The 13946-nt window shown below is 41.4% G+C and overlaps 1 protein-coding gene across 1 annotated transcript; it reads left to right on the top strand.

Annotated features, from left to right (window-relative positions):
* The first annotated feature begins 9260 nt into the window (after positions 1 to 9260).
* Positions 9261 to 13448, top strand: FFAR4 (free fatty acid receptor 4). Its single transcript, XM_026066702.1, has 3 exons — positions 9261 to 9794; positions 9968 to 10096; positions 13041 to 13448. Exons 1-3 carry the CDS (start codon positions 9261 to 9263, stop codon positions 13446 to 13448), a joined length of 1071 nt encoding a protein of 356 aa, XP_025922487.1.
* The last annotated feature ends 498 nt before the right edge of the window (positions 13449 to 13946 follow it).

Genomic DNA, 13946 nt, shown 5'->3' with positions numbered 1-13946 from the left:
TTTATGCACTGCACCAGTGTGGTGTATGTTGAAAAATGTCAAAATGACATTACGGAATGTCAAAAGACCTGCTTTGAAGGCAGACCCACAAATAATATTTACAGTTGCTTATGTATGACTAGAACCATTTACATAACGGAGTTCCAGGCCCTTCGGAAAGCTTGCATTTGTCTGTGCAGTTTATACCTCTGCGTTCTTCTGCCACTTTTCAGAAGCTTAAAAAAAAGAGTCTGAGATTGGAATTCTATGTCCTAAAAATAAATAGACCAAAAAAAGAGTCTGGTGTTCTCTCTCTAGCAGAGATTTGTGCCTAATGGGCTCATCTTAACACTAAGATTTAGCTGCAAACTTAGCTCTTTGTAAGGTGGCAAGTAACAAAAAAGTTCCTGATACATCAAGCACTTGGCATTTCAATTTCAGTCATCTTTTTGGAGCTTGATTATGTCCATTTCAAATAATTGTCTTTGAGTGCTAAATCACAACACATTATATTTCAACCTAGCAGAAATTCTGTACAGTATGCATCATTTGAAGATGTTGGTCTAGGGAAACTTTTGGATTAATACAATGGTTTACCAGTGCTAGCATACATAAAGTCTGGCTTTCGGGTACAGCAGTCTACGCAAACAGCAAGTGAATTAAAAGGTTTTGATGCAAGCTGGTGTGTTTGCAAAGTTAGCTAAACTACTGATTTTTACACAAGGACAACTTACAATGAATCATCCTATCAACTCCTAATCATTTACTTGCTTGTGCAACTTTGTCTCTCAATCCATTTCTCACCTATTTATTTTTGGTTTTCATAAAATCTTTCATGCAGTTAAGTGTTCTACAGATGTTCATGCAAACTATAAAATAAACCATTTAACTATCCACATAAAAAGCGGCAGGGAGACATAGTGCCTGTTATGCTGTAAAGTAATCACACTGAACACCACAAATATTTGGAAACAACAGGACGTTGCTGCTCACCTGACAAGGAACACTAACACGAATGATACAATGTCTTCAACAAGCCTAGGGGCAATATTGCTTTCATGACATCTCTACGACAAAGCATTGATGAGATGGAAGAGCACAGCTAAGTAATAAAAATGTAGCAGTAGCGGAGGTGTAGGCATTTCAATTTCAATCTGTCACCTGTCATATTAATTTCCACATTTTATAATGATTAAGCTGTGTTAAGATTACAGTAACAGTTGTGGCTATGGTTTTACCTTAAAAATGATAAGGAATTCTCTCTATCATACAAGAAAGATACAGTTAGGGATTAACACTATATATAGTCATACAAGCTACTTTATGTACAGCAGGACTACACAACTCCGTACCTGTAACAATCCTAAGCCTTTTCCTTCCTCTAACTTGAAAAGCATACACCAGATTACGTAGCTGAGTGGTACACCCTGCAGGCAGAGATGGTCCTATAGAAAATCTTTGGGTGTTAAAAACATGGAAATGTTGTCACCGGGCAGGGGGAATGTCTGCTTGGGGTATTTTAAGACAGGCATCCTGAGCAAACCTTGTGGCAGTAGTTATATATCTCTCATGGGAGGGCAGTGTTTTTTATAGCTGTACCATAATTCAGAATTATCAGAATTTGTATCAAAATTAACATCAGTGAAAAACAGAAAACTCAGGCTAATGGTTATCTGGTAAGTTTGTAAATTGGCTAGACCTAGTGAAGCTCACTCAGCTGAATGGACTCGGACCTCCCTGAAGTCATCCAAGAGCAGCTGTTATATTTGAGAATTCTGGAGTGCAGGTGGGATTTCAAAAGACTGGGAGGAAAATAAAGAAAAGCATGGTGCCTAATAAGGAGGAAGAGGAGAGCCAAAGAATTTTAGACCAAATCAACCTAACTTCAATTCCTGAAACAAAAACCCACTGTCCTAGAACTGGCAGGGGGGATCATGTCACACATCTCCAATTTTCTTAATTGAACAAGTGTTGTGGATAGGGGAAAAGCAAAAGATGTGTTAAAATGGATCTTTTGTTTCAAATGCCAGTTTCATAGCAATGTAGAGAAATATAATCATTTCCTCTGGTCTATACAATGGGTGCACAACTAGCTGAAAAATTGTATTCCATAATAAGGTATCAATAATTAATAGCCATAAGAACATAGGAGCAGCCATACATAGATCTTTGTTCCGATCCGTGGTCCTGTATACTGCCTCTGACAAGCAGCCAAAAGTGGATGCTGAGAGTATAGCGGTAGGATAGGGGAAGTTGGGACCTATTCCTAGTGATCCCAGGGATCTTTGAGAGCCAGATGTGGTTCCCATGTGTTAGTACCTCTCAATGGATTTTGCTTCTAGCCTCCCCTTAAGGCCATGTAAAAATGTGAAATGATTAAGCAAGAGTAATGTATTAGACAACTCCACGGTGGTCTATTTGGTTCCAAAACTATTTAGTATTTTCATGGATGATGCAGATGCTAGAGCAGAGTATGCAAAGTCTGACACGCTCCACAGTGGGAATTGATAGCTCTTTAGAGGGCAGCATTAATTTTCAATTTGTCAGTATGAATAATCTGAAACAGGATAAGTACAGTAAGTATTACAGGTAGGAATATCAGCTACCTAAATACAAAATAAATATCAGGTCTTCAGGAAAGTTTTTGGGGATTATGGTAGACAGAAACGGAACATGACTCAATATCCCACTTGCATGACCTTGCAACACTTTTATAATGGGATGAATAAACAGACTCTTTACACATTTTACACATAGTCCTTCCTTTTTAGTCAATAGTGATAAGAGTTTTAGCTTGAATATTGTATCCAATTTTAAGTATTGTACTTCAAGAACAATTTAGACTAATGAGAATGTAGTACATCTTTAGGATTTCTGATAAAAATCATGAAAGAACCAGGGTTGTGTAGTCTAGAAAAGACCATGAAAAAATGGCAAAATTTCATATACAGAAAGGAAGCAAAATTCTTCTTATATTCAGTGAGAAGAGTAGCAAGCTCATAAACTGCAACAGGTGTAATTCTGACATGAGGAAAATCTTTCTGGTGGTTATAATAGATAAGCAGTAAAGCACATTGCTCATGGAGGCTGTAAAATCTCCACCATGGGAGATTTACAAGGACAGTTATACAACTATCTAAACCATTCCTGACAGATGGTTCTGCCTTGGGTCAGGGGCATCAACCAGATGATTTCTCAAAGTCCCCTGAAGCCCTGTTTTTTAATGACATTATATGTAGACCTGTAAAGCAACACACCATAAGATTTAAACCAAAAAAAAGCAGGGAACATAATGGCCGGCCTTTCTGCACTGACTCTTTATAGTACTGTCAGCATTTCGCTACATGCAAAATTAGTAGCTACCACACTAGAAGTCAATATAAGAGTTTAACCTGTTCCTCACCTCATTCCTCTGTATAAATTTCTAGTCTGAGCAGACAAAGCCATTTTAACTCAAGATTTGGACTCATGCATCTTATCTCTGTTGGAAAGCAAGACAAACTATAAAAGTGCAACTTGATGTCACTGAATTCCCTAGGGTTGAGAAATGCCTCATTCCCACAGCACGGCAAGAAACAGTGCTGTGGTGTCTAGTTCTTTGGCACTTTGTCCTGTTGCAACTTTCACAACCCCAAGCTGGGAGCTTAAGCTCCCCTGCACAGGGCGCCCAAGAATAGGATATAGGAAGCTGCTGGTGTATTGAGTGAGGAGTTACCCAAGCCAGCCAGTAAGAAACACCACTCCTCAGGACAGGCTACGTATCTGCACACAAAGGAGGTGCTGCTGAGGAGTCACAGATGCAAATTCTCTTCAAGCTTTAGCTGCCTAAGGCAAATGAAAGTCATTTCTTGTAAAAAAGCCAAATTCAAACATGACAGACCCACCCACCAGGAGTCAGGGACCTACATTCATTTTTGTTGTCTCTCTGTACAATTGACAGTTTAAGTATTTCCTACTGAATGCAGTTTCAAAAAGAAAAGACCAAGATAAAGTGCCTCAAAATATCCTATAAGAAACAAGTCTGGGACCTTAGCAGAATGATAACCAGCTTGCTTCTTGACAGAAGTGCAGCCAGGTTTAGTTCCCTGATCTACTCAAAACTGGTGAATAAGCACACTGCCTCAGCAAAAGCACAAGTTGTTTCAATATAACAAGTGTGATCTGGCCAGTATTACCTCATTCAACTAGATACGAAATTATATAGCATAATCTAAGTATCCATGTGTTCTGGACATGGTTTACATGAAGCTGTAAGTCACACCTCTTTAATCATCTCATATCAAATTATAATGTAACCAGACCCCAAACAGCCAGTGATAATGAAAAACAGTGTGGGAAATAATATTATTTAGTATTACACTTGGGAAGATAGAAGATTTTGCATCAGAATTTAAAGAGTGATCTGTACTTTCTCTCATGGCTGTTGCAAGAAGAATTTTTGTGTTTCTCAAGCCCTAGTTTAATGCTAACTAAGCATATGCCTTGTGTTCCAATGAAGATTGATTTTCTTTGTAGCAGACAGGCATTCTGTAGCCCTTATTTCAGAAATACTTCACTTCTAAAAGTAAAATTTTTACCTGGTTCTGACCTGAAGACACCCTGTTGCCTCCAACAAGTTTCTCTTCTAAGGTGAGACATGAGGGAGACAAAGAAAGCCTGTTCTGCTTGAATCCCGTGAATAGGAGTATTCTCTAATCATTGGGCTCTTGCATAAGAGGGAAGACAGCATCTTCCCTGTACTATGTGCAGCCTAGTGGACAGATGTGTTCAAAGAACGCCTGTCTAAGTACATCTCATGACGAAGACAGGTTGGTGAAAAGTGTTTAAGATACACAACATGCTATTTGCTTTGATGGCTCTGCATCAAAGCCCAGAAGCAGGAACATAAATAACTTTAGGCACACCTGAAAGTTAGCGACTTAAGGGGGGGGGTTTGTGGAGGAGAGGGGTGGAGTTGCTATATCTGCTAGCACTTAAATTTTGGACTAGATACTTAATTCTCCATATAAATCTAGCTCAAGGTCTCAATTCCTTTGCAAGGGTGTTCTACCAGATCCTGTAATGCCCAAATGAACCATTCTGATACCTTACAGTCACTGATTAACTCCCTAAATACGTGTGGGATGTTTAAGTGTAAAACAGTATTTAATACTGTAACAAACAACCAACCTCATTTAGTCACAACAGTCTAGCTGGAGCTGAGTCACTCTGATGAAGCTCTGGTTAGTGGTGTCGCATTCCAGAGATTGTGACCTTCGTGGGGAATTTGCTGTTACGTGGATTATTTGCACTTGGCTGACAGAGAAGTGCCTGCCTTATTGCAAGTCCTTGCAAGAAACTGTTCAGCATACCTGTTCACAGAACTTTGTCGTGGCCTTAATGACAAAAATCCAACACAGCTCTTTTTTAGAAAGCACATCTACTGAGAGCATAAACAGAAGATATCCTTCTGTCTGAGGCACTGGTCAGTAATTTTGCTGCTATAGCTTGAATCTACAGCAATACTGGCATGCATCCCAGGAAGTATACCAGCTTCTGATGGATCTTGACTACAGGAAAATGAGACTCCTGGAAGAAATAGTCACTAGCTGTTGACATGATCACATAGACCCATAGAAGGATCTGATATTTGCAGTGGACATTGGAGTGGGTGAGCTTTCTACAACATGAAGACAAACAGTTGCATTCATATTTTCACCACCACTTAAACAGGTGGAGATTATGAGTTCAAGACAGTCCTATGGACAATGGAGTGGCTGCTTCAACTCACTGAAATGGAAACATACTCTAGGTAAAAACTCCCTAAAAATCAAAACAAATTCAAATGCATTTGTATTTGAAACAAACTTTATAAAGGCATAACTTCTTCCAAGCAGAGAATTAATAGTCTTTAGAAGCATTACAGCTACATTATGGTACGTACAAGAAAAAATGGAAATAGAAAGCTAACCCATGTTACACTTTATACTAAAGAAAAAAATCCCTTATTATATAGACACAGTTTGAGTCGCCTACCAGCTTGGAACCTCTTTTGTGAAGACAAAGAGTCAACATCTCTAATGCGATGAACTTAAATCATTTAGCAAACACTAAATACACAATGCGCCTGCTATAAAAGTCAGTACTATTTACTCATTGTTATACAGGTGCAAGGAAATACCGCCCAAAGACCTAAACAACGAGCTGCATATGAGAGGATACAGATATAAGGCATTACTAGGTCATGTCCAAACACAACAAGAATTCTCATCTTCTAATATCACCCTGCCAAGAAGGTTCCTCTCTCCGGGGCCATTTCTTATGCCCAAGAAATAAATATACTGAGCTATCCCCATCTGTCTTGACAGTTCATGGTTGTCAGGGGAACAACCTGAAAAACAGAGCTTGGGTTATGGTATCAGGTAACACAGCCCTTATCTGCCATAGAGAAGACAGACTCAGACCTTTTATTCTGGGAGAAAAAAACACACAGGAAGAAACAAGATTTTTTTTGTCCCCAGGTTAGCTATCCAGAACCATGTAACTTGAATTGACTCCAGGTTTCATCACTTCTAAGCAGAAGAAAGCACATAGGCTGAAAAAATGATACAGGTTAAGCAATCACAACAGGTTTCCAGGCATTAACCACTTCCTTGTCACCACCCTATGTGGATTATGTACAGCACACAGCATCCACCCATTAAAGTACTGCAAGACTAGCTATGCTGAGGTTACAACTCTCCCTTCCTCAGATTTCACATTGCGATAGTTGCTATGATTGTAGCTATCCAACAGCAAATACAGCTTTTGTACTTCATGGAAAGAAAAAGAAAACTATTTTTTTTTAGGTAAATGGATCCATTAGACCCATGACTAATCAGACCGTGCTTGTTTCAGCAAGGAGCTCCAATTCATTTCATGACATCCCATTGAAATGAGCATGCCCCTTCACGCCTCTGCAGTCCCCCTGTACAGTATATGGCACACAGGACACTGTGAAGCTCTCTCATTACTACTGAGAGCAGCATTTTGCTTTGGTTCTGCTGAGTAAACAATAGGCTTATGCCAATAAATAACATTTTCATTCACAGCTAAGAACCAAAGATAAAGGTGATCCTAATTAAAGAAGTTCAAGTGTGTATCCAATGCTTCCCCAAACCATCTCAATTTCAAACCTTCTGCTCCTCCATGGCATTCCTTTCCTTCATGACTGAAAACATCATCGTTCCCCCGGTAATGATACTTTGGATGTTTCTCTTTCTATTTTCTTTCCCCGATTCTGTTTCCAATGTGTTTATTTTACCTTGAACTGATAGGATCAGGTTCTGAGCGCATCATTCACTGTTGCCAAAGGGAGTTTGCTAAAGATTTTACTCATAATATGATTTGTGTTTATCTGCACTACTGTTTGTCAGCTGCCCCCTAACACCCTGTTAATGTCTTCCAAGTGTTTGTGCAGGTACAATCAGACTTGCAAGGATCACCCTTTCCCACAGCCTAGCCTCTACGCAGAACTGACAACATCACTGCTACTGCCAGTGCCCAAACTTTGGCGCCAATTTGTTGATTTGCATAAAGTCAATCTGTGAGGTTATGGCAACTGGAAGGTATTTAGTGTATTTCAGGATTCTCTAAGCATTTTACAGAATCAGTCCATAGTACAGCCAGCATAAGTTATGGTGGGATATGTCGAGTTTTGATAACAAATACAAATAATCATCCTCAGCAGAGTTATGAAATTTGCTGAAACTTTTGCAATAAGGGTGCAGAAAATTTTTTATCCTAGCAAATGATGTAGAATGAAACACTTGCCAGTCACTTGTATAGCTGGCTGCCAAAAATCATCTTTGCAAGTTTTCCTATTGTCTTCATTTGAGTTCATAGCAGCCACCCACTTAACAGCAAATCTGCCCGCATTTCATACAGTCCAAGATAAATCAGCAGGAAGCAGTAGGAGTATGTCATCTGATTTAAGTTGCACTGCAAACTGTTTGATGAGACAGAATAGATAGTAAGAGCCACTTCTAGCTCAAGAGAAAACATGCTCATTAAAATCAGTGTAAATTCTGCACTAGCAAAGACGTGGGAAGCGGTCCGGAAAAATCTAACTCTTGTCCTTCTTCATTAAATGATGGTCTCCTAGAATGATCAAGTTTCTGGAATCCCCACTAATGCCATTATGCAACAGGTTCATTGCAGGGGTTGCATCCAGTATACTCTAAAAGTAAGGTCCATTTACAAAGCCCTATTGCTATCAGTTTGGAATCATTCTGGCCTAAGAATCAGCTGATGATGAAAATCAGGAGGAGAAGGAGCTCTGTATGTCCAAACCTGCAGCTGAAACCTTAAGCGGCTGCACTAGCATAGGATCAGACTAATTCATCCAGAGCTGACTAACGCTATACAACTGTTTACGTACTTTCTGAAAACATTTTATCTTTTTTTACGAGGCATTACCTGCTTGCCTGTGGTGATTTATGCATCTTGCTCCCAGTTCATTTGTAAGTCAGTCACCTGGAATGAAAAGCATAAGAGGGAACATCTGTTTTCCTTACAGTTTTGAGCAACTACTTTCAGGAGGGAATATCTAGAGAAAAGACACTGGGAATTTTCCAGGTATGTCTTAATTTACAAAAGAAGTTGTAACACAGATGGGTAAGATGCTGGATCGACTTAGCAAAAGGATCCCCCAAAATCTACGTTGTGACCCTTCTTCACTGCATGGGGCCATGCCAGCCCAAGCAATAAACAGGACCGCTGCTTCCAAAGCCACTCTCAAGTCATGAGGCAAAGGTTAAATTCCTCTTTTTCTTTTTTTTTCTTTTTATCTTAAAACACTGCCCGTTATCCTGGGCTCCCAAGCAGACCTCTCAGAGCGGCTCTCACAGCCATCCCTCCTCGGCAGCCCCTGCTGGAGGGCCCCCGGTTGAGCCGAGGGGCCGGGAGGCCTCCCAGGGCCCGGAGCAGGCAGTGGGGGGCACCGGCAGAGGCGGCCAGGCCCGGGGCCGCCCTGGGGCCCCTCCGCACCTGCCCGCCGGGAGCCGGGGGCGAGCGACGGCCTCGCCTTTGTGTGAGCTGCGCCGTATTTACCCTCCTACTTCCTTGTTCCACCGCAACGCCGGGGCCATAAACCGCCTGGCTGGCGCGGCCGAGCCCCAGCAGGCGGGCGGGAGGCAGAGGCGCCGAGGGCATGGTGGCCAGTCCCCCGCCCCGAGCCGGCAGGGTGCCCCAGCTGCCGCCGCCGCGGCAGGCGGGAGTGCGGCCCTGGGCCTAGGGCTCCCTCACACCCGCCGGCCTCCCCCATGCCCGGCGCCGGGGGCAACGGGACCTACTTCCCCTTCTTCTCGGACATGGGGGGCCAGCGTGGCGCGGGCCTGCGCGCCGCCGAGTCCGCCACGCTGGCCTCCATCTTCCTGCTGGCTCTGGCAGGCAACGTGTGGGGCATCTGCCTGCTGGCACGGCGGCGGCACCAGCTCTGCGCCGCCAACTGCCTCGTGCTCAACCTCTTCTGCGCCGACCTGCTCTTCATCGGCGCCATCCCCGTCATCGGCGTGGTGCGCTGGACCGGCTCCTGGGTGCTGGGCGACGCCATCTGCCACCTGCTCTTCTACGTGGTGAGCCTGAGCGGCACCGTCGTCATCCTCTCGCTGGGCGCTGTCAGCCTGGAGCGCATGGCCAGCATCGTGCGGCTGCGGCACCGCGCCGCCTGCCGCCGCCGGGCGCTGGCCGCCACGCTGCTCCTCATCTGGGGCTTCGCCGCCCTCGCCACCCTCCCGCTCTGCCTCTTCTTCACCGTGGTGCCGCTGCCCGCTGGCGCCGGCGAGGACGAGGACAAGGTAAGGGAGCCGCGGGGGCAGCCGGGGCCGGGCCGGGCAGGCGGCAGCACCCAGCCATTCGGTTCATTTAGTCTGCAGCCCCTTCCTCCACAGGCATAAAGAGAGAGAAGGACACCTTTCCAGTAAAAAACAACAGTACAATGTTAATTTTCTTCTTTATCCTTTGTGAACAGGAGGTTCAGATTTGCACCTTGCTCTGGCCCAGCATTGAAGGAGAAATAGTTTGGGATGTGGCCTTTGCCATCGTTGTCTTTTTAATACCAGGATTAATCATTGTCATCAGTTATTCCAAAATTTTACAGGTATATTTTTCCTTTAAATTTTGTTATAGAACTAACAGAAGTAACCAGTAATTCTCTAGGCATCAACGTGTTGTCATCAAACACAATTACCCCAAAGGGTATAGACTTTATTTGCTCAAGGAGAAAAGTACGTGATATAAAATGAGGCACTTCAACCTCTACGTACCAACCTGCACATTTCAACTAAGAGTATATGCTTGAACAGCACATTACGAAGCCCAAGACAGAGTTTGTCTTCATTCATATGCAGGATTAAATACTCCTCTCTGTTTATATGTTGATCATAATTAAAGCCTGTCAATCTCCTAAATACTTAAAGACTCAAGCATTTGAAATAACTACAAACTAGATTTTGCACTCCTTGAGCCTCTACTCCAAAGAGAGTTGTAAGAAAGCAAAGAAAGTCAGGACTGGAAACAACAATCCTTCCCCTTCTAAATCTGCTGGTTTTCTGCTTTCCGCATGCATTTTTAGTACGCGGATCTCATCAGCCTGTTCATTAGGCTACACTTTCTTTTGCGCAACTTTCAGAGCAGCTTTGCAAACGAAAGCTGTAAATCAAACTCTCTGCTTCCACTTTCTTTCTGAGTGGATGTCATTTAACTGCTTAAATACAGGCTTAGACACCACGCACTGCAGTTTTACTCTATATTCTGGCAAACATGGTATTAGATACCTAAACTTATTATATGAGGGAGTGAGAAAAGAGCTAGAAATCTTCAAACTAAGTGCTGCTACACCTATTTTTCAGCACCTGTCCCAAAAGGATTCTTGATGCTGTGTTAGTTAATGAAATTTCTCATACTATTTATAAGGAAAATTATGGGCCTTGGAAAGGGATCTTGAAATACACAGATTATTGAGCAGGGAATTAACTGATGAAATGCTGAGCACCAAGGGGCTGTGGGCTCATGAACCAGAGCTTCACATAGGTGTCTCCATCAACTTAGAACCTAGAATTTAGGTTTCACATGTACTTGTCTATGAATCAGGCTCAAACTCATAGTCAAAATCATCAGTTCTCTACACTCTTAAGCTCATCACAATCTTGAGGTAAATGCATTAGCTAAATTTTGTCTAGTGAAGTAAAGCACTTGCCTTTTGCAACCTCATATTTAGGCAAATTGTATAGGCAAAGAACATACAGTAGCTCAATGGGGAGTCTGAGCCCTTTGAAAGAACTGCAAAAAACTGGAGACCAAGGAATGCCACAGTCCTTGGTCAGAGACCAAGATAAGAATGATGTTCCTCTTGTCCTTGCAGACTCCAGATTACAACATGTAGATTTAGAAAGCACAATGGCAAGTAGGGAGCTAGAAGACCAAAAACAGTGTTTTGAAAATTGGATTGCAAAACAGCTTCATACTGCTGTGCTCACATTTCTTTTCCAGCCTGATAATAAAGATGCTAAAATGTGTTAGCATTTCTCTAGAACCAAAAAAGGAACAAGGCCCATAGCTGGATCCCATCTGTTGTAATTGAATCTTCTCTCTCACACAGCTCTCCATGAAGCAACCAGAACTCAGCTGGAAAATGTCTTAATACCTGAGTCATTCCCAAAACCAGATTCGTTCTAACTTCATAACACTCCACGGTGCCAGTGTACACTGAGTAAAATGCTAAGTGTTACTGGAAACAGTTCAAAGTATTAACTGTATTCAAATAACAAAGCAACTAGGATGATGATTCACCACAGATATAAGACCTCCAATTTGATAACATATTCTACAAATGTAGCTCAATTTAATCTGAAATTGACAGTTATTTTTACATAACACTGCCCAGAACACTAGCAAAAATGACAGATCAGAAGCGTAATTTGTAATTAGTCATTTGTTTTTCCACTTTTCCCTCTCTCAGGCAACACACAACCTATACAGATTTAGGAAAAAGGCTATAACCAGTAAAGAAGTTCATCTCCTGGAAGTTATGTACTTGTATATACATGACTTTTAAGCTTCTGGTCCTGAGAGTATGGTCCAGATGCCTGCTGTAGGTATCAAGATTCCTTATTTCTAGGCAGCTCAGAAAGGAATCCAAAATATATTACTACCACCCCATTTCAGGTGAGCACTTTATAAAGATGCAGCTGCATCTTATTTACTGCAATACTGGTGATTCTTGAATTCTTAATTCCACCCTGTGCAGCTCCAGCAGGAAAGATGGAGGGTACTTTTATGGGACTGGTAGAAAGCCTGCTGGTGAGGATATTCTGGATACGGTAGATTTATTTTGAACACTGGAGGCTAAGGGGGTACAGAGCTTGGTTTTCTCACTTTCTGAACAAATGCTAGGCCTAGTCTGTTTTATTACATCAGACCGTACTTTTATAAAATATGTAGAGATTTTCATAGCAAAGAAAAAAGATCTATACGATTTCGGGTTAGTTCATAGAAAGCAATTCTGATTACTGACTGAAAAACTAAGAGTTTACCATGACTTTTGTTACTGTAATGAATTCATGCTCCTTTTTACCTGATAATGTCAGCATGGCTGTAAGACAGAGAACTGGATTCTGTTCCTTCTCGTGCATCAATAGGATTGTTAACTATGTTCCATTTTACACGTGTGGAAAAAAAATCAATGGGTTTATTTAGACAGAACAAACGCAGTCACAGTCTGAAGTTAATGGAATTTCATGAGTAATTAAGGTCCTGTTTGGAACCGAAAAGTATTTATGGCTGGAGAGGCATGAGGAGAACAACCAGCTTGACTGATATTGAGGTTGTTTACAGCTGAGAGGAAGAAAAATCCAGCTAGCAGACTGAGAATGTTTGAAATGGAACCACTGACAAAAAATAAAAATGAAACTCTGCAATGCCTTTTCTATACTCACTTTTCAAAACAGAACATCATGTGCCAAGATTTACTTTTGCATCTGTAAAAATGTGTTAAGAATTCTCCCATGTTTCAATGAAAATTACTTTCTTCTATTTTACTGCAGATTACAAAAGCTTCAAGAAGGAGTTTAAATGCTGGTTTAGCCTACTCAGAAAATCATCAGATTCGTGTTTCCCAGCAAGATTACAAACTATTTCGAGCCCTCTTTGTGTTGATGATCTCTTTCTTCATCATGTGGAGCCCAATTATAATCACTATTTTTTTAATTTTAGTCCAGAACTACAAACAAGATTTGCATATTTTGCCATCAGTTTTTTTCTGGATAATGACATTCACTTTTGCCAACTCTGCTGTCAATCCAATTTTGTATAATGTTGCCCATTTCAGACGCAAATGTCAGGAAATTCTTCTCTGCTGTACAGGGAGCCCTGTAAGGAATGGAGGTGGCACAGAAACCACTGTGAGAAGAAATGACCATGAACAACCTAATTTGTCTTACATTTCCAGATAATTAGTTAAAATTTGAGCCATGCCATGCTTTGGATGTTAATCTCTACACTATCCCAGTCTGAACAGGTCACTATTTTATAGTATTGTATGCTAAAGAAGGTACACAGGGGAAAACAAAACAAAAAAACAGATAAAGCTGTATTTCTAATTCCTGCAGGTAAAATTATCTTGTCTTCATTGCTTTGCCTTAGTAAGAGTAATGCAATTTAATCCAACGGATTGAGTTCTCCACTAACACTGGAAGAAACAGAAATATGGCAGTGAACTTGGTGAATGTAAAATAGTTGAAAAATTCTTACTGAAAGAATTAAATTCTGGTAGGATACATTTTCAGCTGCCATAATTGTCATTAATTTTAATGAAGTTATAGTAAACTATTAGTTTACTAGTTACTCTCAAAAGGAGATTTGTTCCATTTTAACTCTATTTTCCACTGAGTAAGAGATCAACTTTCTAGTGTAAATGTGCCTTCTCAAAAATATACATGCTCTTGTAGGTT

This window comes from Apteryx rowi, unplaced genomic scaffold, assembly GCF_003343035.1.
Source record: "Apteryx rowi isolate R43461 unplaced genomic scaffold, aptRow1 scaffold_246, whole genome shotgun sequence".
Classification (NCBI taxonomy): Eukaryota; Metazoa; Chordata; class Aves; order Apterygiformes; family Apterygidae; genus Apteryx; species Apteryx rowi.
This window is presented reverse-complemented; position numbering and strand designations above follow the sequence as displayed.